Here is a 24,125-nt window from a genome sequence, read left to right as displayed (position 1 = left end):
GTGTCAGAGCCTGTCTGAGTAGGAAGATGTCTCCTCCTGTCTTTGCTTTAGGCTTTCTGCATTCATGTCTTGATTGTAATGCAGAGTCATTTTACTCTCCATGCATTTTTGAGTGCCAGTAAAACAAGCACACGCATCGCAATAAAAGAAGCAAGTGATTAAACTGAGATGGTTTTATTTACACCATTAAACACAACACCTAATTGAAAGGAAGGGAAAAAGAGGAGAACAACAGAGTTCCACTGAGCTGGCAAACATGGTCATAATAGGTACTGTAGGTGGTGTTTTCAGGAAACAGGTGGGGCTGGGGTGTGATAGGAAAGCCAGGACTTAGTTTGAGGCGGCAGCTGCAGGACAGGGCTGATAGTTACACTGCTGACTTAACATGTCAGTGTCTATTTCCTAAGGCCTCTCTTGGTCCTCTTGGATCTGTCAAAAACAAACAGAAGAGCCACATGAGGCATGACATCAGGCCTAACTTGTTTGGCCACAAAAAACAATGAGAAAGTGCATTTAACTGACACCCTGAGGTTGCAGAATCCATCCATCCATTCCAAAAATAACAAGGCAGACAGCCCATGATGTGAGACATACTCTGTCATTCAAAAGCTTTTCAAGTGTGTCTGTGACAGGTGTGTCTGCTGACCTGCCTGTCTGCCCGCCACACCCGGCCATTCAGCCAGCCCTCCCAGCTGGAGGGAGCAATAGAGCCTCTGGGGGCTCATGAGCTTTTGAAGGCAAGCAAAATGAGCGCTGGGCTGTGACAGGGAGGGGACAGGGTGGGGTGCTTTTCTGGTAGTGATGAGCACTTTGTGACAACAAATACACAGAAGCACCTGATGGTCTTCACTTAACGCAACTATTTCTAAGAAAAAAGACTCACATGGTTGCATGTTGTCATCAGTCACAGCTTCTTTACAGCTTAACTGTATGTGACTCTGCTCAACGTCCTCTCTATTCTTAAAAACTTGAACTGCAAGATATGATTGCTTATTTTTGTCACCTGAGCATGCACGTTTACTTTGGCACAGGCCTGTGCATGAACACTGCGGGGCATTTGCGCAAAACCTTGCAGGCTGTGTTCAAGCCAAAGTACAAACTTCACAAAATATTAACCAGCTTTTGTTTCAGTAGCCTAACCTTAACTCTAACCTTATAGGCACCACTGCCAGTTTCACACATTTGGTTTAGTTCACTCGTCATGAGGAGTCCTACGAAACCTAAAATGTTTCCTGAGGGGAATTAACAAGCTAGGAGTCCAGCTCTTTTTCTCTAAGGCCATTTCACTTAACAGGTGGAAGTTGAGGTTTTGTTTGCTGGGCTGAACAGCTAAGTGAATGCAGGTAGTTAGCAAGCTAAACAAGCACTGCACAGCAACAAAGTATTGATAGCAGCTCCCTAGATCAGGAGCTAATTCACCTCCTGCTGGAGAGTTAAATTCCAATCAAGGCTTCTGCATTCAGTTAATTAAGTCGACTAATTACATAGTCTGTGAGCATGCGTCTGTGTGGGTGGTGCGTCTGTGTGAAAAATGTATGTGGCATCAGAGAGAGAAAAAAATTTGATTCAGAGCTCACGTTTTCTGATGATCGCTGACACGATTCCTCAGCACATTAATCTGGAACAAAGAAAACATGCAAATGTTACTCTGATGATATCTACTAGATCCTCTGTCTTACGTCAGTGGTATGTGTTGTATACCTTGCGCACACACACACCTCATATTTCTGTCTGGTGAACTGGTACTGCAGTTCAAACTTCTCTGCCTCCAGCTCGTATATCCACTCCCACAGCTCTTTGGCTTTCTCCCTGTGAGATGAAGAAAAGTGAAATTGTGCGGTGGTTGTTGTCATTTTTGTTTTTTTGGGGGGTCATTTTCATTTCCTCATGTGTATCATAAAGAATGTGAGGTATATTGACATGATACTTCTCCACCTACTTGAGCTTTTCCTGGCTCAGGTTCTCAATGTCCAGAGATTTCCGTCTTTCACTCAGGATCTTCTTCTTCTTCTCCCTCTCAGTCTGCCGCTTGCCACTTCGTTTCTCAGTCTGTGGGAAAGAAAGTGAAAAGATTCATGGCTTTGGTCTGCATCCCTTACATTTTACCACTATAGCTTCTTCGAAATCCCCACAGTAAACCTTCCATTGGCTTACCAGCTTCTGCATGTATCCTCCAAAGTGGAGGCTGGTTAGGGTTTTCTTCTTCTTAGCATCATCCTCTGCTCTCCTCTTGGCCTCCTCCTCCTCCTTGCGAGCTCTCTCCTCCTAGAGAAACATGGTTCAAGAGAGAAAAAAGACCAGAAGTGAAACATAGGCAGTTGCATTAATTATATTACAGCAGCTGGAACAGGACTGTACCTCAAGTCGTTTCTGTCGCTCTTTCTCTCTCTCACTGCGGATTCTTTGCTGCTCTGCTCGCTCAGAGCGACGCTTCTCCTGCACAACAAATTGTTCAAGTTTAACAGATCTCAAAACAGATCTTTAACTTTGTGTGTGTGTGAGAACAGGTTTACAGTAGATTCGCCATAATATAGGGTACTCACAATCCTCTCCTTGAGATGAATGAGCTCCTCTTCTTCCTTCTTTCTGCTCTCAAAGTGAACCTCAATCAAAGTCTGAAGCTCCATCAGGTCCTTTTCCATCCTTTTACGGTGGATATCCTACAAAAACAGAGGTTCGCATCTATGTTTAATTCCATATTACAAAAAGATAGCATGCATTACTTTACATTCATTTGTTTTGTTATAGGTCTCTTCTTTGGAGGTTTACTGAAAAGTACATCAGAAAACGTAAACAATGCCTTTCTATTTTAAATAGGAACTCTGGAACATGTTTAACATCAACATATCTATTTCAACCTGAAATCTGTAATATTACATTGCATAATATGCCCTTAGGCAGAAACCTAGGCACAGTATGTGGAGTAAGTAAACAGGCGGCACTGGGGTGATTCCCAGTCTGTCACTCACATCAAAATCCACCTTCTCTCCATCTGGGATCTTAGGAGGGATGAGGTTTGGCATGATAAATGGCCTGGAGATTGTTTTTTCCAAAAAGAAAATTTAACAGAGAAGACAGTGAGTGAACAAAAGAGTGAGTTATAGCACAGAGTAAGAAAGAAATGGGGGTTAAAAAGAAATAAAAGCACATTATTAGTCACTGTCACTGTGGATATCAAGGGAGGATAAATTATACAAATGTTCCCTCTGTGTATTCATCCATGTCTTTGCCTGTACATGTTGCAAATATTAAGGAGGAGCTTCCAGAGGTCTATACATTGTCTGACACTTTGCCTTGTGAGAATTTATTATTAACCATGGTAATATGTATAGACAGAGATGGGAGATTTGAAGTCTTAACCAATTCATATTCTGCATTATTCACAGATTTTGTAATTGTAATCGTAATAATTATAGTATTTCTAAACATTGGTGACTTATAATGGTATAGTAATTCCACAGGGTCTAGCTCAAAATCTCTGGTTAAACATAAGAATTTAGCACAGGGATGATGCGAGGTCATTTGGGGGATTATAGGCTCAGGGTTCAGTTTAGGGATAAAAGTTGAATGAGAACATTGATACCACTCTCATATCTGTATATATCTGTATATGAATATGAAGACAGTAATCACATTGTCAGACAAGTTCAGATTTTACTGAGTTCAGAGAAGAAGTATGGTTTTTGACACAAAGTGCATCCACGGGGTGCTAAAGTTAGAGTAGTTGTGTGTCACAGCCACTGCCTCACTTGCTAACCATAAGCAGATCAAATCAGCCACAGTTAAAATGTTATTTCTTGTTTGTTTAATTGAAAAACTAAAGTGTGAATATGACAGTTTATGTATCACACTATTTCTGAGTGCAGTAGCTTTGTACAACAAATAACATATAATGTATAAATTTGTGAGCTTAACATGTGCCTGCACATGTGGAAGGATTTTGATGCCTTGGTACACAGCTAGGCAAGGTGTTCCCTCTGTTTTCAGTCTTTGTGCAAAGCATGTACAGGAAGTAGAATTATCTCCACCATATATTTTTGGTTTCCACAAAGGTACAGCAGAAGATTCAGAAGATGTGTGTGTGCATATCTGTGAGTGTTACTCACTTGAATTTTGGTTTGGCTTCCTCCTCTGTAGAGAAAGAAAAAGAAAAAGAAAAAGAAAAAGAAAAAGAAAAAGAAAGAGAAGACAAAGATTAGCTTGTCCAGACCACACACACACACTTTCTCTCTTACCAAGACCACACCAGCACATCTCATGATAATCCCACAGGGAAATGCCAGCATGTTATTTCAATGGGTGCAGCGTACGTGCTTATTACAGCTGGAAAGTTTGTTTAGCCGAATGTTGATCTGCGGTCAATTCTGATCCTGAATTAAATCCAAGAAAAAACAAGAAAAAGAGATTCACTACATGCCAACATTCATTCTGATGCAGTTTAAAATAACAATGTTACCTTCTCCTTCTTCTGCTTCCCCTTCGCCGTCTGAAACCAAAACAAAATGCTTGAGAGGTTTGTGTATGTTTGTGACTCTGTGTGTCGAATGGTTATGCATTTTGGGATAGTAAATTGTGGTGTTTTACTGCTGACAGACACAATTAAATATCATAGTACAGGAAAAGAAGAGAAGGACCAAAACAGAGCACTGAGAAAATCAGGTAGTGTTTGCTTGTTTGTGCTGGGGCGTGTCAAAAGTGAAGTGTTGCATATGTCTCGTATTATAAATAGTTATCTGGAGAGGTGAGAGATGATGGTTTGACAGACACGTCTTGATGATAAGCAGTTTCTTACCAAAGATGGTATGCCTCTTAATGATACCATAAATACTTGAGCATTAGTTTTTCAATTTTACAAATTTGTACAAAGTTTCACGGTAATCCATCTGGCAGATCGAGACTGCCATGGCTTGAGCCGCACCTGCAGGAACGGCTGTAAACTGAACCAACTGCCATTATAAAATGCTGCATTCACAAAGTATTTTGGCAGGTCAAAAAGTCACTTACTCCTGCCCGTTGTGTGTGACACATCAGCTCACAGTTCACAGGTGCTTCATTGGGCGTTTGCTGATTCAGAGCCATAAACAAAAGAGAATCTGACTAACATCCCTACAATTTCATGTGATTAAAACAATTGGGAGAAACACCTTATCATTGCTGATTAAGTGTGACAGCAATTACAAAATTCTGAGTAATGAGCAAGAGTCTCAGGGCTGGGAGCAATAGGAGGCCTGAGGATTACTCTGACCCAGTTGTTGCATCTGATGTGACTAAGACAGAGAAAGAGAGATGATTTTGTTCAAGTGCACAAAACATGTGCACTTGAACTTTTAAAGCAACTGAAGACTCTCACATACCAAAGTGAAGTTGGGGTGAGATAGCAGATCATTTCCAGTCTGCCTGACTGATGGATACCAGACAGAATACACTAATCATTATCATCACATTATTGTCAACACATATACGCAACGCTGCACTTGGATATTGTCTTGTTGAGTCACAGTATCAACACTGACTGCATGTCTGCACTATGAACAGCGTGGAAACAGTGTTTTCCTTTTCAAAAGCCCTCACCTTTTTCTTCACTGGCATCCTCCTCTGCAGCAGGTTCTTCTTCTGGCAGAGAAGGAAGTTGTACAGAAAATAGTGACATTTCAGTGAGAAAACTTGGCAACCACACAGTGTGATATTGACTCTCTGCCTTTTGCGAGCGTTCACTCTCCCTTGACAGTTGCCTGCCATTTTTCATAAGTTCATGGCGAAAGGAATGAGATGAGAGAACAGCAGCTATTCCTAATTAAATGTTTTTTCTTTTCCTCTCTCTTCCCTCGCTCCTGCTGTTGTAAGAGCTTGTTTACACTTTGTGAAGATGTATCCACATTGTGCTAGTTTGCTCAATGAATGGGACTTAATGTTCCAGGGCAGGATAGACAAGAGGTTGCTCAAACACCATGGAACAATGAGATAAGTGATCAGTTCAGAATGAGCTACCTTCCTCTGGCATTTAAAGCAGATAGCGCTCAAGAGCTGGTGAAGTGGTGTGTGTTTGGGCATGTGAGTGTATTTGTGACGACACTGAATTATCTCAGCCCTGACTCGTGGTCTTCAAACTCATGTGATGGGGCATTTAAAAGAAAAATAGAACCCACAAATTCATGAGCAGTTTAGTCAATACTTGGGAACTTTAGAGAGAGAGAGAGAGAGAGAGAGAGAGAGAGAGAGAGAGAGAGAGAGAGAGAGAGAGAGAGAGAGAGAGAGAGAGAGCGCAAAGCAGCAAAAGTCCCAAATATATGATCTCATTAAGTATTTCTTTCTCTCTGGAATATATCCATTACTGACAGCAAAAACCGACTGAATTTGTGGACTCAAACAATGTTTGTTTTGTTGGTCATATCTGTCGAAGACAAAAATTTACTTTAGTGTTCATCATAAGTAAGTTCATCATTGGGAGTGAAATAAATAGAGGTATTAAATTAATTTCTAAATTGTTGTATATCTTTGTGTATATATTTTCAGTTTCTATATTTTTGCATTATTTATATCTGAATTTCTGTATTTATGTGTTACAGTGGTAGGTGATACTAACCTCGCACTGAGGTCACTAATAAAAGTAAAAATGTAGAAATTAAACAAATTAAAAGTAGAATTATAGAAAAACATTTCTGTATTTGTTGTTCAAATAAAATTTGTACCATATTTTTATGACCATTTACTGTTAATGAGCATGTTCACACTAAATTCTTCCTGATTAAAGGGGAGGGGGGAAAAAATCAACTCTTCATACTTGCTCCATGTCACCAAAATCAGCTGGACATTTGCTGTCTATGGAGTATCTCCGAAAAAAAAAAAAATCAGCCTAAAGCTCAAGCAGTACCTTCCTCTGCCTCCTCCTCCTCCTCCTTCTCCTCCTCCTGCTCCTCCACCTCCTCCTCTACCCCCTGCTCCTCTGCTGAGCAAAGCACAGGTCTGGTTAGTGCAGCCAGCCAGCTAGCAAAGCAGCCAGCAACATTCAGACGCAGACAAAGAAAGAAAAGGAAAAAACAAACATGTCTTTCTTGGTGCGATAAAGCATGACTAATTCTAATATAATCCCACATGAACGTCAGGTCATGGCTATCTTAGTTTAACCACAAGCACCCTGACTGTCAGGACAAACAATGTCTACCACTCCACCTTTTTCTCTGCTAAATGGCATTTGCTGTCGATGAACCGTGAGCAGAAATCATTCATAGATGGCCCAGAGCTTCATTTATAAATGTCAGCCCTAAAGCTGTTCTGCAAAGTTAACAAGTTCCTCACCTTCAGCAGCCTCCTCTTCTGAATCACGCAGCCAGGGGAAATACACAAAGAAGGAATATACAAATGAAATCACATAATGAGAAAAGCAAACTGTGGTTTATAGTGCCTCATGTTATTCACACACTCACATACACACAGTTGCTTTTGCTATAATGCCATTAATGCTACAGCTCATTACAAGCAAAAGAAGAACAGGAAGAAGTTATCACCATCAAGACCCCGAGCAAACAACTTTTACATCCTGTAGATAAAAAAGAAAAATAGCTCCTGCTATCTTTGACTCAACAAGTCTTTTGTAACTAACACACTTTGTGCTGGGCTGTGATAACCCTCAAATATCAGGAAAAGAAAAAAGCAGACAAAACCAGACATCGTTAATTATGTAGTGCTGTACACAAAAAACATTTAGAGTGTAATAGTATCCTACTATTACTCTTACTATTTCAAGCTCACTGGATTATTCAAAGAAAACACTGAGCTCCACAAGATGGCTTTAGGTTTAACAGTTGATCACATTGTTCAGTATTGTAATGATACTAAACATTGTGAGTCTTGAGTTGAGTTCTTACCTTCCACCTCCCTGTGAAATTCAAACACAAGTATCTATTACTATTTTGATCCACAATGCAAATACAAAGCAGTCATTACAGCAGTCATTACAATGGATGTAAAGAAAGTTCATGTACAGTACATGTCTGCATATGTACAGTTGCACTGGAAGGTGTTCAGAATATTTAAGCAAACACAGTAATTCTTTTGTGTGACACATGAAAATGAAAAATAGTTTCAACCTACTCCTCACACTCCTCCATCACTTCCTCGTTGTCCGACATGGCAGTGAGCGTTCAGGTGCTCAGCAGCGAATCTGAGCATTAAACAGACTCCGTGAATTCACCTAGAAATCACATTCCCCTTCACGTTCTCACCACTTCTTTATAACAATGTTTCTTCTGTCCTCTAACTTACCTCAGGATCAGATGGATTGATGGAGAAAGAGAGCTGATGGAGAGACTCAGTCTGCAGCTGAGGAGAGGTCTTCACTTCCTCTAACAGGAAGGTGAGGTGAGTTTCAGAGGGCAAAGGGACGCACAGTGTTGTGGGGAGGAGGCTTTAGGACCCCTTGTTGTGTTATTAATAAACATTTTAGATAGCACGTACTCTCCAGTATCACCATTCCCAAAAAAGGCCGCTGTGTGCACGACTGTGGGGGTTGCAATGCCAGAAAGATTCAGATAAGTCCAGTTACTCACAGACAATGATTCATGTACACAGACACACACACACACACAAGCTGAGGCACACACACATTCTCTCAGCCATGTATGGCAACCTGCCACTGACAAAATACAGGCACACAACTCTTATCTGCATTCTCCCTCCTCCGAGATAAGATGAGGCTGAAGAGTACATGCATTTAGGACCAGTTTCCATGTTATGTAAATGAGCACTTAAAGTTATAGCAGACATATGTAGTAAAACATTTTATTCCTTAGACAGGCAGCATCTTGCCCACAAGGACACACAAAACAAACGTTATATTTTGGCAGATTAGACAAAAACGTACAATTAAAACTCCAGAATGTCCCACCACTGTAATTCAATAAACATGGGTATCATTAGCTTTAAGACCTTCACCTGTTTAAAGTGCTTGACAAATTACACATTTAAGGCAAACAGCTAGAGTTTTAAAACAAATATCACTGCCCTTTCTCTTTTCTGTCACTTTTCTTATCCTCTGTATACTTTGCTTTTTACACTTTGCCTCATTCAATCGAATACTTTCATACTTTCCTCTTGTGTTTTAATGTTTGAAAAAAAAAGACTAATTTAAGCTTTAAGAAGCAACATAAAAATGCACGATACAAACTTTTCACCTCCCACCTTTTCAGTCTAAAGCTACAACTCAGCTCACTTCCTTCTCTAAAGCTCCTGTCCTAATTCTCCTGTTCTCCCATTCCTTTCCTGTATGCTTTGACAGTCAAGAAAAAAAAACAAAAAAACAAACATATAAAGCCTGAAGAAGCAGTCAGTCAGTCACGGCATTAATTAGTCTTCCAGTTCTCTTCTTCTCCTCTTGTCATCTTCTTAATCCTACAAATTAAGATACAAAAAGAAGAAATTATTACTGAAGAAATATTTTTGGGTTTCATAATGAAATGTGACGTTAAGTCAACGTTGCTGCCAACCTCGGATCTGCGTCATTTAAATGATGTTACAACTGTTTTCACTGTAATGTCCAGACAAATACTGTGTGTTATTACATGCAGTGTGGAACAGCAATCCTCCCACCTGTTGGACATTATAAGTGGTCATCCTTCACTTGTAGATTTTTCCAGGACTGGCTTTTGAGACAGTGTCCTCTGCTCTGTTCTCAAACAAGGTCCTCTTACTGTTGATGTCCACATGTCTCAAGTCCTGTAAATAGGAAATTTATTGGACTTTAAGTTAAGTCATCTGGATATCTAATTAAACTCTGAACTAAAGTATCTAATCACCACAAGTCAAACATCTCCCATGATAAGAAAACAGAATAAGGAGAGTGAATGCTAAACTAGAAATGTAATAGTAAAAACACTAAGAATTCCTATGAATTTAAATCACAAATGATCTCGAAACCTTATTTTAAAACCAATGAGGCCCTTAAACTGAAGCAGTTTGGGCAGGGTTTGCACTCTTCCATCCCTGAATAGAATCAGTGAGAGCTACCTGACCACATCCTACACAATGACAGTGTATGGCTATGCAAACAAAAAAAAAAAAAAACATTAAATTGAAAGAGTACTACTGCCCTCTTGCTGCAAGATTCTACACTTGCATAACTTTTTACATGACGCAGTTTTAATAGACGTGGTTACAATGCAAATAGTCTGTTTAAAAGGTGACCATACAGTAGAAGTGTGTGAAGGCCCAGTTTGGTTGGTCTTGTTGAGCCAGCGGTTGACGCGGTCCGACATTCCTGATGCAAAGCTCCTAAATTCCTGGTAACACCAAAGATGTGAAATAATTAGAGCCATTCATGCTGATGATAACACCGCAAGCATTAAAAAGTTGTGAGCGATGATTGTACCTGTCTAGAAACTCCAGGGCTGGCGGGGGGCGCTACCTGCGCCTCCTTCTCAAAGAGACCTCTCTTCCTAGACACTTCATCCAGCAGGAACAGGGTCCTCTGGGTCACGTCTGGAGATCGCACAGTTTCTGACTTCTACAAGTATAAGAAGCAAAATCCAGAGAAAACGCTGTCCGTAATACTGACACTCAGTTGACACTGAGTTGTGCTGTTTTGTGGGCTGAGAAACTGACCTGTGCAGCCTGAGCCAGTCTCTCCATCTTCTCCTGGATGGACCTGGATGAAATCCTCTGCCGAGAGCTGGACAAAGCCGAAGACACTAGCGCTTGTTCATCTGTATTAACTTACTCTTACAAAAAATTAGATCAGAAACAGTGCAAAAATAAACAACTCACTTTCTCTGGAAAGATGATGGTTTGTCTTCATCTTCATTTTGGTCCTGGTCCTGGTTCAAACCCAAGGATGCTTGATATTAGACACACTGTAAATCATCTATGCGCAACTGTTTAAACAAATAATATACACTTTTGTTTCAATGACACTTTAATGTACTATGATCTATAATCCAAGTCAAAATGTGTCATCGTCTTACTCAACAGATATTGAAAGAAAGCGTTCCTGTTCAAGATGAAAATCCAGCTCAGTGATCATTGATAACTGATATTCAGTTTTGTGGATTTTTAAATGATTGAATGAATGAATTATCATCAGGTGATAGTAAATTGTTATCTTACTGTGTTGGATTCAAACTTCTTGGTGGCCATCCTCACACTCGCACTAAAACAGAACAAAACCGTTTACATTTAACTAAAAGTAGACAGATACAGAGCGACTCAAAATAAAGAAAAGGATGCTTCCTTACCTCCTCTGCAGTGGTGCACTCTCTTCTTCTTTTTTCCTCATCATCTGTGGAGGACCAAGAGTCAGACAAGTGTGTGTCAGGCAACCTTACAGTCGTTCAAATGTCAGCAGCTCATGACCAGCACAAAAATACACTCTCCTGTGATGCGTTAGAGTGTTAACAAAGCAACCAGTCAGCAGTTATAGCTGGTAAATATTGCTTCAGCTATTAGCATAAGCCTGAAGCTTGAGTGGCACAAGCAAATTTTCCTGACCTGATAGCCTAACAGGTGATGCAAGATTAAAACATGTTTTAAAAGTCAAATAGGCAAAAGTTAATGTTGGCATTTCCTTGGGACAACGTGTGCATGCATGTTTGTGTGTGTAGGCTGGGTTCATGTGTTTACCCTGAAGGATATAGTCCTGGAACTCTGTCGTACGAAGGCAGGTTTGGCCGTCTGTTCAAAGTTGGAGGAAGAGCCATTCTTGCTGGTCTGAGGTGAAGTAAAATAACTTATACATTTCTGCTACATAAGATTAAGATTTGACTGTTCCCAGTCAGAAGAAGGTGTGGTTCCCCTGAGCATCTCTTCTACCCGTCAAGGCTGTTTACCTGCCAGCTGTTTATGTGCCAGCTGCAGGTTCCAACTATCAATACTAATTTGTTATTATTGGCACAAAGAATATGACTTTCACTCATTTAACACTAGATGGTGCTGCTGTTTTATCAAACTAATGAGCGTCAGCGTTTTGCAAGCGCTTTGCAGCCATTTGACAAACAAAACATGAAGCACAGATAGTTGTGTTGTAAATTATGTCATCTGACAGGGTATATGTGTGTGTGTTAAACCACCTCCTGTGTGTGTCCGTTCTGAACAGGGTTTTGAGCTCCCCTGGGAGAGGGACTCTGGCAGGGTGAGGTCCAGTGTTCTCGAGGTGACAGGGGGGCGGTTGGAGAGCAAGGGCTCATGGGAGTTGTGCGCCCGCTGAAAGAGGGACTCTTGTCGAGTGAGATGGACACAGAGCTGCAACAGCAGAAACACAAGTCAGCTGAAAGGTCAGTTAAAGACGTGCGTGAGAAATCAACCAGTGATCCAGAACAAACTCACAGTATGGCAGCAGAGTATTAAAGTCTTTACTGCACCCCATTCACCAGTCTCCTTTCTGAAACGTTGTTTTGTACCATCTGTCTCTACCCTTCAAGGCATATTAAAGTTACTTAAATGAACACAAGTCAAAACTCTTGAACAGATGATAACACTTTACTCGCTTAGAATAACAGGCCTCATTGTCATGTTATCCCAGACATCTGTCTGATCTTCATCAGACAGATGTCTATGCATGTGAGATTGCATTAACCATTGTATATTCTGTATTAATATTGAGGTATATGTTACATTTCCTAATACTATATTTACAATTTAGAAATTTGGCATCTAATGCTAACTAAGACTGGTTTGTAAGCACATATGGTGGCCTTCACATGGCTGATTATTAAAATGATTAACTAAGCCAAACAGTATAATCGTTTTTTATTTTGGTTGCTGTTTCACAGCTCTACTACACTGTTCTCTGCTGCTGCATTTTAATTTCCATGACTGGAATCAATAACCTTTATCTTATCTTTAAAAATGTTTGATCTATATTCGATCATTCCCTATGACTAAGCAAGAAAAAGAAGAAAATTCTGCATGTTAACCTGACAAACTTGCGAGCCGGGTTGGATGGTGACTTGGGATCAGGGTCTTTGCTTGACGACTCACCATTTTCATGCTAACAAAGAAACAAACAATCAACATAAGCACACAGTGTACAGGCTTTTGTAGAGAGCCACCCGAGACACACCTTGCATTACATAACTCTGTACTGTTATGGCTTCATTTGCAGATACACTGAGCTAGAGCTGCCTGGGAGTGTAATAAAAGATAAAGTTCAAATGATGACCTTAAGCACACCTTATCGAAGTTTTATAGATAATTTGCATGGTCACTTGATTCACTGGAAGGGTGCAAGTACAGTAGATGGATATACAAACAGTCTTTTCGTGTCCCCTTAAATTGTATTATTAACGTAATTTATACAGTATGTTTCTATCTTCAAAAAAATATATATCAAAGTGTTTTATAACTAGCATCTACAGCATGCATCTGTATATGTGTGATCATCCTTTGCTTTCTCTTCATGTCTCTGTTCAGCTAAATAATAATAGTGTTGTACACAGTCTTTCCATCTGTACAGAATACAGAATCTGTACAGAATACGTAACGGTAATACTGTTTTTCCTGAGGGGAAAGAAGTTGTTGTTGTTGTAGAATCTAGAAAATGATTAACACGGCTCTCTGTCTGCGTGGGGTAACAGTTAACCACACAGCAGGGTGACACTGCTGGTAGCTCTTTGTTATGACTCAGTGAGGTATTAATGGCTTGAATTTTGAGTGAAGAAGTTTTCTCAACTGTTTATCTACATGTCTCGTCAAAGCATTTGTCTGTCAGTGAAGACAGTTCATACTAAATGACTATGTGTTATTTTTAGCCACGCTAGCATGGTTCCAGGCATGGCAATGTCTGTCGGTGGGTCGGTCAATACGCCACTTTGGATGGATTGCCATGATATTTTGCCCATACATCCAAGGTGCCCAGACAGTGAATCCTAATGATTTTGGTGATTTCCTGACTTTTGCTCCAGCACCACTAGCATGAGAGGTTTTCCCTTACAAACATTCATGGTACCCAGATAATGTATCCCAATGACTTTGGCAAGCCTCTGACCTTTCATCTAGCGCCACCATCAGGTCAAAAGCTCAAATGGCAAAATGTTGCACTAAATATTTCTCTTCACTTAGCTGAAAGGCAGTGAGTGACTCTCTTACTTGTCTGTTTGTGCTGTTAGCATTGATATTGCTGCTGCTGCTGTGACTGTAAGAGGCTGTTTTTTGGGGTGGTTGTGGTTTGGATGTGGTTTTCACAGAGGGTAACACACTGCCCTGCTCCTCTTCCAAGTCACCCAGTAACTCCACCCTGGCCCCTCCTCCTCCTCCTCTGGTAGCCTCTGCTTCATCCTCCCCTTCCTCCTTCTGTCGTCTCAGTGTCTCCACGTGTCTCATCCTCCGCTTTTCATCACGGACTCGCAGCATCTCCACAAAGTCCAGCTGGATTTGCTCCACACTGGAAATAAATACACACATGTGAATGACCGATATATATGATGGATAGTCTCGATAAAGAGGTGAAAGCACCTGTCAGTCCTGTGTCTTATCAGGTTTCTTTTATGAAAGGCTCTACAGTTCCTTTCTCTCTTTGAAGACTGCTTCTGCTCCAGGTACTCAGCTGGTGGTGTTTTTTGACAGCTTTTCATACTTTCTATGCATGGTATCAGGTTTTTTTGTGTATTTTAAAAGTACAGAGATGACACTCTCCCATGGGGCAAAAGTATAAGAATCCTCTCTCTCTGCTTCTGAAATCCAATCACTAAAAAGGCGTACCATCAAAGAAGACAAATTTCTGACATACCAGCACCCCTATGCCCCTTTTACATACCAGAAACAAAGGGAAAAAGAAAGCTGAAGAGAATAAAAAACAAAAAGCTGATAAACAGAAACAGAAGAGCGATGGTTGTAACAATAGCAGTAGGTAAACAAGCAGACAGAGTAAGAGCAGAGCAAACACCTGGAGCAAAAAGTCTATAAATCAAGCCCTGGCAAGTACGAATCCATAAATTCTGTTTGACTAAATTGTAAGAATAACCTGCTGAGGCCATGGGACGTCTCACTTGTGGAGTCTGTCCCAAAGGTGCTGTCGCTGGTGGGCGTTTCTCTTGGTGCATCTGGGTCAGTGGTGCTGCTCGAGCTCTTCACTCTCCTCCTTTTCTCCCTCTCCACCTCCTCCTCATCTTCCATCGTCCACTGGCGCGCTAGGCTGAGGGCAGAGTCGTATTGCACACAGAACATAATAATCAGCAAACGTGGACGTAAAACTGAAAATGAAACAGTGGCAAGGCCTGACAGGAATGAAGATACACACTGCAAACAAATGCAGTCCAGACAATCAGTCTTAATTTATGAAATCTACAGAAATGAATTCAAATCAGCTGCGTGTTTTGGTTGTTGAAAGGAGAGATTACAGTTATAATAACCGTTACAGAAAACCTGCTATACTTGTCCATCAACTGTTTTATTAGTAAAGACACAGCTGGCTGCTTGTCTAAGCAACTTTAAATGAACTTTTCAGTCCAGTAATTTGCATGACCCGTGTAGGAAAACCAGCATTTATTGGTCTGTTAGTGCTGGCAGTTACAGTGCAACAACAGGCTGATGTTATCCAGTTATCTGTAGGATTTTCACTGTGACTTTATAGCTTATTATTCAAACACCACAGTAAAGGTAGAAGTGCCTGTAACATTAATAATGATGACACCAAGAGAATTAAATAAAACTGCACAATGTTTAAGGTTTAAGGTTGTTGTAGGCTCACTAGGCTGCTGGTTAGAGATAGTATAAAGTCGCTAAATGAATATTAAAAAATATTTTTTACTCAAGAATGGCTGCTTGGCTGCAAGAGTGAAGCCAACTCCGTGAATAAAGTTATACTCCATAATATGAAGCGTCAAAAAGCAGCAGCTGCAGAAGTTGCCCTTAACTACAGGTGTCATACCCTCTTTAGGAAACTCAAAGTGCCAGCAGTAATCTTACCTGGACAAAGCCGACCAGTTTTTCCGACTGATAGACATATTGGGACAGAAAAGAAAAAATAATAAGAAAGGAAAATAAATAAGAAAGTTTCTAGACGCACTTCGCTCACACACAGGAAAAAGTCGACTGACTGGCACTGTGAAGGCGGCAGTCAAATTACAGTCCGTGCGGCACAAAGCAGTCCACCTTTAGCCCGGTGGCGTCACATGACCACAAAGGTAAGTTACCCACCTGATAGAGAGAGAGAGAGAGAGAGAGAGGGAAAGGGAGATCTTTTCCTTGTATGGCTGGCGCTGCGACAGTCAAAGCCATTTTATACTACCTTACATACTGCTGTACACTGTTTCCATTCTTGGATACAAGCGAAATAAAATAACTCTTTTTGTTAAAGCTGTTGTAAGGACGTTAATTACATTATAAATACGAGAAATAATTTAACAACAAACGAGTGGAACTGAACAGAATAAAAACAGAAAGCGAGTAAGCATTTAAATGGGATGAAAATGAAAGTTAATTACACTTTGGTCTGACACTAAAGGCGTATTTTATTCTACGAGGTTTGCTGGATTTTCCCCCCTTCATACACTTTGGAAGTAGGTTAAGTTGTCTTCTTCTAAAAAAAAAAAAGGATCATAACAGGCACAAGAACAAAAAAACAGAACCAAATATTCTCAGCTTATACACAAAACAAAAGAGCAAAAACATCACTTTAAAAACTTTTTTTTTTCAAGTAAATGCCAACTGATTAGATTTACTAATCTAATTCAAAAAGTAAATCTAATTCAACTGAAAAAAAATATGTAACAATGTTTTTTATGCATGTCCAGCTGGTTTTTTATGCTTTGTTGCATGGGGCAGTGTGTCTCTTTACATTGTGAGTCAGACTGTTTGCTTTACTGTGTGACACCACACCTTTTCCCTGGAGCCCGCTGTGTAGGACTCTGACCCAGGCTTAGGCTCAGTCCGACACACACACACACACACCCTCCACTTCACCTGAATTTATACCACACCTGCACCTGCTGTATTCTGTGCAGACTACGGGGCCACAATAAACAGGGTGAGCTACTATCATGATAACTGACAAAGTTAAGCACTTGATTCTCATTCAGATTCTTCCTTCTTTTGTGCATGTGCATGTGCAAACATGAACCTGCTCAGCTCCTATTTGGAGAGGACTGGCTTATAGCATGTAGCATTAAGACGCTATCTAATAGAACCACTTTGCTTGTCACTCCCTGTGCAAAGAGGTAATGCATGCATCAGTGCAGTGTCATTTAGAGAACTGAAGACTTGTTTCTATCTGTGTGTGCCTTTGCAGTGTTGAAATATGTTACTGTGCCTAAAATTAGCCTTTCATTTTGTGGGAAGAACTTCTCCGTACCCATGAGGGAAAAATGTCTCCTCGGGTTCTTTGTATCCATCTGGATTAAGGTGATAATGATTAAAGTACCATGAGGGAGACACTTTGCAGAACGTGCTTCATAAGCATGCAAAACAGACTGTGGCAAAAGACGGCTGACTGTTTTACAGCTGGGGACAGCTGGCAGATATAGGCAAATCAGGTGAAATGCGCAACTTAACATGGACGTTCTGTTGCAGAAGTGCCTCTGTGTGGGAGGTACATTTCTTAGAGTCTGAGTTTATTTTTGTTAATGTTCTACACTCCTCTAATAAGAAACAATAATCCACAGCCAAGGAGGGAGGAGACAAAATAATAATGCAATAGTTGTTGAAACGTTTCACTAAGGAGTAAGTAAGTTTCATCTCCTGGGAACCTTGAATTTGTTCTGTAAGGTGTTTTAATAGATTTGGCAGAATAAACTTTCTCTTGACCCCAGACTGGAGAGGTAAAAACAGAATCTTGTTGATTTGGTGCTTAGTCCTCTTGTAAAAGGTATCCCAGATAGCAAGATTATTCTGGAAAATACCTGGGGCACATATTTGTGTTTCATCTGGCGCAAGAACTCTCCTTAGTGCTTGGCTCAGGTCTGGTCTGTATACACCATGTTTGTCAGATGCTACTTCCAAAGTAGACCAAGTGGCCCTGTAGCGAGTAACAGTCGGCAAGATCATCTGTGTGTGTCAGAATATATATTGGGCTTAATCTATAGTGTATAGTGTAGTCTAAGTGTAACATTCTGTGCTGTATCTCTAACAGAAGAAGCTTGCACTACTAGATATAACAGGAACAGAGACTGTTACCTTAACTGGAACCATTGTTCAGTGAGTACACACATGCACAGAAAAAAGTACAAAGAAATTAGATTATCGTGGTGTGTTTTATTGTCATGAAAATACACCTGATGAAGTGTACATTATTTTGTTACAGTTCATAAAACCACAACCCATGCTTACAGTTTATCCCCAAGCAAGAATATCAAATATGCAATTTAATTTGTCCAGAGCACTGGCTATACTATCATCAGGCCTCCTGTTTAAGTCCCAATACCATCCACATTTGTTTATTAGGAATACAAGATGCACGTTTTGACATTTTTTTGCAAACATAAGACGTCTGAATAACTGGGGTTCAGGTGCAATATAAGTCATGAGAACAATAATGATTGTAAACCGAACATAGGTATAGTTATTTTTAACACCTTATCAATGAACAGCAAACAGAAGAGGAGAAAACCTTTCAGGAATCTGGGGACATCTTTTCACCTCCATGGCAGGAGCATACCCAATAACGACAGCATGAGACAGAAATGCAGAAGCTACAAAAAAAACTAAAAAAAACCATCTCAGGCACAGGAGGAGCGTTGGCACTCACATGACACCAACCCACCTTCTATGTTCACTGAGCAGGACCCTTAGCAGCATCAAACATCTTCTTCCTTCCCTCCATCCCTGACATGGCCTCCACATTCTTCCTCCAGTCACTGTCTTCTACTGGCCTCTTCTACAGAAAAATACAGTAGATAGATGAAATAAGAGGTGATATAAAAAGATGTCAACAGCCTTTGTTGTTTTTTTAAGGAGACGGAAGCAGAGCAGGTTCCTGAAGTTCTTGTTATGTCTAAGCCTTTGAGACCCATGTTGTCACCTGGGAATCCCCTGTGAGAATCCTGTATAACTGTTCTTGTATAACTGGTTTACAGCTCCTGATACACCCTGAGACATGCACATCTATGCAAGCACACACACAGATACACACCAGCACTGGCTAATCTGTACAAGTACCCACACACACACTCACTGACCAGTGAGCAGAACCGGTCACAAAAGCTTCTTTTCTGTGTACAATGGGATCATTGTTTTGTGTACTATACCCCCTCTCTCTCTCTCACACACACACACGGTCACCGCCCTGCGCTGGCCTGCTGCTCGATATCTCAAGCACACCTTTCACACACACATAAACACACTTTTTCAGGTGTTCCCTGATGCTTTGAGTGTTGATGTCTTCACAGCCACCTTGCATTTTTGCCCTAAGGAAGGTGCACTTGCTTGGACTGGTTTGGTTGTGCTATGTGTATATTTGCATGTGTGTGTGTGTTTTGTTTTACTTCTGCACACACCTTTTCAGTGTCCTCTTTCTTGACAGACTTGAGGTTAGCCCTGAGGTCCATGGAGACTTTGTGCTTGGAGCCCAGCAGTGAACGGAGGATAGCGTCAGCAGACACACGAACACGTCGAAGATTAGGCCTCTTGAATTTCCCCCTGAGGTCCAACACCTTGATGTTCAGATCTTTAATCTGGGCCAGGGACAAAGAACTGTAAGAGTTTCTCACTGTGACAGTTCTTTTGCAACTTAGAAGTAGGACTTATATGTCACATTAAAAAAGATGTTTGCATGCTGAGTTCTATCTACAGCACATGGAAATGGGCTGGGAAAATATCATATACCAACCTCACGTGTGTTGAGCATGACTTTGGCTTCAATGTCATATCGCTCCTCATCCACTACATCTATTTTGGCATGGAGCTCTCTGCAGAGATCCTATACATATATATGCATACAACACACACACAAAAGTTATCAAATACTGCAGGTATGTTATGAAAGTGATACTTTTGTAATCACTGATTCAGCCAATTTTCCAGACCAACTTCAAATTAATGTATTTGGAAAAGTTTCAGTTTTCCTTTCCACTCCTCTAAGAGAGACTTGAGACTTTGAGAGACTTGACTAAATTAAAAATAATAATAATAATAATAGTAATAGTAATAAAATGGCACAGTTTCACGGTTTTCAGCTTGGACCAGTGACAATTGCCTGCAGGTGTATGAGACATGCAGCTTTTCTAACAGCTTTTACTGGTTTTGAATTACTGGGAAGTGAGAGAAGAATGGAAGAATTCCAGGAGTTTGAGGACAAGTTACCTGTAGCTGTGCAAGGCTCATACCACTGGTGTTTAGAGGAGGCGCTCTCTCTGCCAGATACTTCTGCTTCTCCTCATCTTTGACAACGATCTCCTGCTCCAATTCCTCCTTGGCCTTTGCCACCATCAGACTCTACAGAAACAAGAATCAACATGTAATATGATAATGTATTAAAGGATGCCCTTCTCTGGTCAAGCAGTTTTTTAGACACAAGGTGAAACATTCAGGTTTCATATTACATACTCTGAATGTTCAGGGTTATCTGAATATCAGAGAACATGAAACAGTACAGTTACACAGAACATGACCTCTGCTGCTCTCCTGTGGTTAAACATGTGTATTGCAGACCATGTCAAATCTTGAGCTCTCTTACCTTGAGCATCAGCTTCCTTGAAGCTGAGATCTTTGGTTTCCTCTGGATGGAGAACATAATGCAGACATTGCCAACACAATTGAGATGTTGGTATTTGAAGTTTCAAAAATATATTATCTGAATTGCTTTAGTGGAATATTTTTGGCAATAAGATGTTTTGCAACAGTCGATAGTTAATTGGACTTACCTCTTGCCTGTTAAAGAAGGATGGAAAAGATTTAAAGGAGGAAAGACCAGAGTTTAGAGCTAATGCCTAAACAGTCGAAATATTTGTTTTGCATGTATGTGTGTGTGTGTGTGTGTGTGTGTGTGTGTGTGTGTGTGTGTGTGTGTGTGTGTGTGTGTGTGTGTGTGTGTGTGTGTGTGTGTGTGTGAATGAGTAAATGGTCTATAATAAGAACACAAAGCCAGATTACTCACACATGCTCAGGCATCCTGCAGATGAGATCTCTGTGGAGGAGAGACAGAAGAGATTAAAAACAAACACTCACACACACCGAACAGTTGTCAGTGTTTGTTCATCAGTTTCAGAGGGCCAGATCAGCGTTCCGCACTTCTCTATGAATGTGGAGTCAGTTTAAATATAAGTAAACTGTCAGCAGGCCAATCCTAGAAAACGCTTCACACTGGCTTCTACCCTTCTGCTAGTTAACACTCTCTTGAAACTTGATTGTCATATTTTATAGAAGTGTGGCCTCCACTTTTGATTGCAGTCATTAAAACAGTTAGCTATATATAGTTAACTGCATATGGATCCTACTACATGGATAACCTGCTGAAACAGTTAGCTGGATAAATAGTGTCACCTAAAAGGAATGGATAAATGGCTAAGACAGATACCTGATAGTAATGGATAGATGGCTGAAATAATTAAGTAAAAGTAAGTCCAACTGTTAGTCTACTATTAAGGTTACTGAGATTTTCAGATGTCTGAGAGTTTTGTATCCACCCCAATATCATGGAGGATTTTCAGAAGAATTCTCAGACCTGACTGACTATGGAATGAACTTTCAGTGTGACACAATTAACAGGGCAAAAGTTGAGACTCATTCCTATTGTTTTCACTTTTGTCATCGCCTTATCTTACCCCTCTTTGACTTCAGTCTCGTGCCCTTCTGCCCTTTATCAAATCAACAAGCAATTAACAGCACTCACCCCTTCTCTGTCTCACCTTATCTCACCCTTTCCCTATTTATGTACCTCTCACATTTAACTAGTTGGTTCGTGCTGCGAATGACGTCACCTAAGACCTCCTAGCATGATGGGGTTACAAGCTGCTCTAGCGGATTAGGAAAATTCCAGACTGATTGCCATCCCTCATCCATCTCTCCCGTCTCTCATCCCCATCTTTCTCCTCAGGATTATCTCAGGGAGAGGAATTTAGAGTGGCCTGTCTCCCCAAATAGACCAGTGGACATCTGATAGACAGCTGTGTGGGGTGATTGTGCTCTGGGGTGCCCAGCCTGGATCAGGGATTTACCGCCAGCCACTCATGGATGCTTATGGGCCTCTGTGGTGCAGCCAACTTGGCAATGCAAAAAACAGCCCAAGGTGGTTTGGAAAGTTCACATCAGCTGCGGATTTGAACAGAGCTGCCTTGGCTGCAGATTTCAACCAACTAGTTTGTATTATTTCAGTTAATCACTTTGGTGCAGTCATCCCCAAGGGTGAAATCATGCTGCCAACAAAATTAAAACACAAGAAACACATCGGTACATCTCTGCTAATGTCCCTGTTTACTGGTCAGTCAGTGTACCTGTGATTTGTACACTGATCCCCTTCAAAGACATGGAATCTGCACTTCTGCTAGACCTTTTTAAAGGCTACTTCATTTACACCGTATAAACCAATAGATCCAGAACTGTTAGAAAATTTGTTTAAAGTCTACGAGCCAAATTTTCAACAAGTAACTGATAGTACAAGACAAATGTATATCTAATCAAGCTGTCATACCTGCACAGAAGGAAGAACACTACACCTGAAAAGCTTCATAGACCACACTGTGAAGGGACCTTACCAGCGTCAGAAGCAGAAGAGAGAGAGATGCAACAGCGGCAGAGGCAGGATGAACAGGTCAGAGATGAGGCCAACAATTTGGTCTCCCACTATTTAACTGCACCACCCATTGTCTCACTCTCTCTTTCTCTTTTGTTAGTGGAGGCTATTATTAGTCAAGCCCATCTCTCTTACTGTCTAATCTTGCTCTGCCCATTTGTCTCTCGCAGATTCATTATAAAGCAGGGGCCAGCAGTTAGAGCCTGAGGCTTTCGTCTTGCACAGCATGGGAGGATGAAGGAAACTCAGGTGATAAATCACAGACAGGAGTTTGCATGTTCCTACTGCTGAAAGATTGTCTTAGAAAGAAACTGAAACTAAATTAAAATGTGAGAAACTTCATAGTTGTTGAATGTTATGTGTTAATTTGCTGGCTATGTTGTTAAGCATTATTTTTAGCTACACTAGAGTTATGGCTCTTGGGATGGCGACTTTGGTCTATCGGTCCATCATTTTGGTTCAGACTGAAATATCTCAACAACTATGAGAAAATCTTTATCCAGATATGATTGATGAAAATGAATCCTGCTGGCTTTGGTGATTCCCTGACATTTTTTCAGCTCCTGCTGCAGGTTGAAATTATTAGTTATACTGTGAAATATCTCAACATATCAATGACATAATCAGTGGATTACTGCTAAATTTTGTTCAAACTTTAATGCTTCCCAAATGCGTAATCCAAAGGACTTTGATGATTAACTTTCCCTCTGTAGCCATCTTCAGGTCAAAATTTCACTTTGTCCAGTACTTTTGTTTACAACCAAATACCTGCAAAACTAATGACATCCCTGTCAGTCTCAGCTGTGCTTTGCGTTAATCGCTAATTAGCTCATCTTACCATGCTAACACGCTAAACTAAGACAGTTAACATGGCAAACAGAACATCAGCATGTTAAACTTGTCATTTGAGCATGTTAGTGTGCTGACATTAGCTTTTAGTTCAAAGCATTGCTGTGCCCAAGTACAGTCTTACAGAGCTGCTGGCATGACTGTAGACTCTTTTTACCCACCCCTAAATCTCAAAGGGCATATCAAAATCCAAGACATACTTGCAGGGAGACTCTTGGGAAGATTTTGCCTTGGATTAACCCTTCCAGACAAACTCTCTTGACAGACAAAATGAAACTTCACGGCACCTTCTGTAAATGAAAAAAGTAGTAGCGTCACCACCAAAGTTCAAAACACAGGATTGGCACATGCTATTAAAAATGACTGACAAATATGCAATATTAAATTAAAGTTGTTAATCTTTTGTGGCAATGTGTTTTCTGTTGAGACGTGTTTTGACATGTCATTGGTAGACCTACATTTTCAATTGTAATGAGTTGAGAAACATACAAAATGTCAAATCTCCACACTCAGTTTGAATTCAGCAGCAAATATGTATATGGTCAAGAAGAGCAATTAGTGATTGTGATGCTGTGATATGGGAGTTTGGCCAGTACCATAAATGATACAACAACAAGTACTGGTGAAA

The 24,125-nt window shown here is 40.6% G+C and overlaps 3 protein-coding genes across 8 annotated transcripts; all 3 read right to left on the bottom strand.

Annotated features, from left to right (window-relative positions):
* Window positions 1-177: 177 nt before the first annotated feature.
* tnnt2a (troponin T type 2a (cardiac)) lies at window positions 178-8,371 on the bottom strand. 3 transcript variants are annotated; one of them, XM_041050352.1, is made up of 15 exons: window positions 8,263-8,371; window positions 8,092-8,161; window positions 7,866-7,876; window positions 7,297-7,314; window positions 5,572-5,613; window positions 4,457-4,486; window positions 4,107-4,131; window positions 2,970-3,033; window positions 2,544-2,660; window positions 2,359-2,436; window positions 2,155-2,265; window positions 1,940-2,049; window positions 1,719-1,809; window positions 1,578-1,618; window positions 178-429 (listed from the first exon to the last, which is right to left on the bottom strand). In XM_041050352.1, exons 2-15 carry the CDS (start codon window positions 8,127-8,129, stop codon window positions 396-398), a joined length of 810 nt encoding a protein of 269 aa, XP_040906286.1. In that variant the 5' UTR covers window positions 8,130-8,161; window positions 8,263-8,371; the 3' UTR covers window positions 178-395. The 3 variants fall into 3 exon arrangements, with proteins under 3 accessions (XP_040906286.1, XP_040906300.1, XP_040906293.1); XM_041050366.1 differs by having other exon boundaries at window positions 5,572-5,610; XM_041050359.1 differs by having other exon boundaries at window positions 7,297-7,311.
* A 397-nt stretch (window positions 8,372-8,768) lies between these two features.
* lad1 (ladinin) lies at window positions 8,769-16,065 on the bottom strand. 3 transcript variants are annotated; one of them, XM_041050170.1, is made up of 14 exons: window positions 15,892-16,065; window positions 14,948-15,118; window positions 14,074-14,368; window positions 12,903-12,976; window positions 12,057-12,228; window positions 11,611-11,697; window positions 11,226-11,269; window positions 11,098-11,140; window positions 10,759-10,808; window positions 10,597-10,663; window positions 10,364-10,498; window positions 10,185-10,274; window positions 9,586-9,711; window positions 8,769-9,387 (listed from the first exon to the last, which is right to left on the bottom strand). In XM_041050170.1, exons 1-13 carry the CDS (start codon window positions 15,927-15,929, stop codon window positions 9,613-9,615), a joined length of 1,365 nt encoding a protein of 454 aa, XP_040906104.1. In that variant the 5' UTR covers window positions 15,930-16,065; the 3' UTR covers window positions 8,769-9,387; window positions 9,586-9,612. The 3 variants fall into 3 exon arrangements, with proteins under 3 accessions (XP_040906104.1, XP_040906114.1, XP_040906123.1); XM_041050180.1 differs by lacking the exon at window positions 11,611-11,697; XM_041050189.1 differs by lacking the exon at window positions 15,892-16,065 and having other exon boundaries at window positions 14,973-15,097.
* A 2,109-nt stretch (window positions 16,066-18,174) lies between these two features.
* On the bottom strand, window positions 18,175-23,914 carry tnni1a (troponin I type 1a (skeletal, slow)). Of its 2 annotated transcripts, none has more exons than XM_041050490.1 (8): window positions 23,698-23,914; window positions 21,014-21,043; window positions 20,781-20,787; window positions 20,594-20,635; window positions 20,221-20,352; window positions 19,748-19,837; window positions 19,416-19,592; window positions 18,175-18,796 (listed from the first exon to the last, which is right to left on the bottom strand). In XM_041050490.1, the coding sequence occupies exons 2-8, from the start codon at window positions 21,025-21,027 to the stop codon at window positions 18,692-18,694; spliced, it is 567 nt and encodes a 188-aa protein (XP_040906424.1). In that variant the 5' UTR covers window positions 21,028-21,043; window positions 23,698-23,914; the 3' UTR covers window positions 18,175-18,691. The 2 variants fall into 2 exon arrangements, with proteins under 2 accessions (XP_040906424.1, XP_040906415.1); XM_041050481.1 differs by lacking the exon at window positions 23,698-23,914 and adding an exon at window positions 22,611-22,684.
* Between the last annotated feature and the right edge of the window lie 211 nt (window positions 23,915-24,125).

The sequence above is a fragment of the Toxotes jaculatrix genome, chromosome 2, assembly GCF_017976425.1.
Source record: "Toxotes jaculatrix isolate fToxJac2 chromosome 2, fToxJac2.pri, whole genome shotgun sequence".
In the NCBI taxonomy this organism is placed as follows: Eukaryota; Metazoa; Chordata; class Actinopteri; family Toxotidae; genus Toxotes; species Toxotes jaculatrix.
The sequence above is the reverse complement of the archived record's forward strand: the minus strand, read 5'-3'. Positions and strand labels throughout refer to the sequence as shown.

What these genes read in the sequence shown, in the direction of transcription:
- tnnt2a (XM_041050352.1), bottom strand. Translation starts at nt 8,129, where the DNA reads ATGTCGGACAACGAGGAAGTGATGGAGGAGTGTGAGGA. An exon ending in GGAAGCAGAAGAAGGAGAAG is followed by an intron (nt 4,132 to 4,456) that starts GTAACATTGTTA and finishes CTTTCTCTACAG; the next exon opens with AGGAGGAAGCCAAACCAAAA. An exon ending in CTGAGCCAGGAAAAGCTCAA is followed by an intron (nt 1,810 to 1,939) that starts GTAGGTGGAGAA and finishes TTCATCTCACAG; the next exon opens with GGAGAAAGCCAAAGAGCTGT.
- lad1 (XM_041050170.1), bottom strand. Translation starts at nt 15,929, where the DNA reads ATGTCTATCAGTCGGAAAAACTGGTCGGCTTTGTCCAG. An exon ending in AGAACGGACACACACAGGAG is followed by an intron (nt 11,698 to 12,056) that starts GTGGTTTAACAC and finishes ACTTCACCTCAG; the next exon opens with ACCAGCAAGAATGGCTCTTC. An exon ending in GGCCTTCACACACTTCTACT is followed by an intron (nt 9,712 to 10,184) that starts GTATGGTCACCT and finishes TCCTATTTACAG; the next exon opens with GACTTGAGACATGTGGACAT.
- tnni1a (XM_041050490.1), bottom strand. An exon ending in TCATGCTCAACACACGTGAG is followed by an intron (nt 19,593 to 19,747) that starts GTTGGTATATGA and finishes TCCCTGGCCCAG; the next exon opens with ATTAAAGATCTGAACATCAA. An exon ending in AGAAAGAGGACACTGAAAAG is followed by an intron (nt 18,797 to 19,415) that starts GTGTGTGCAGAA and finishes ATTTTTCTGTAG; the next exon opens with AAGAGGCCAGTAGAAGACAG.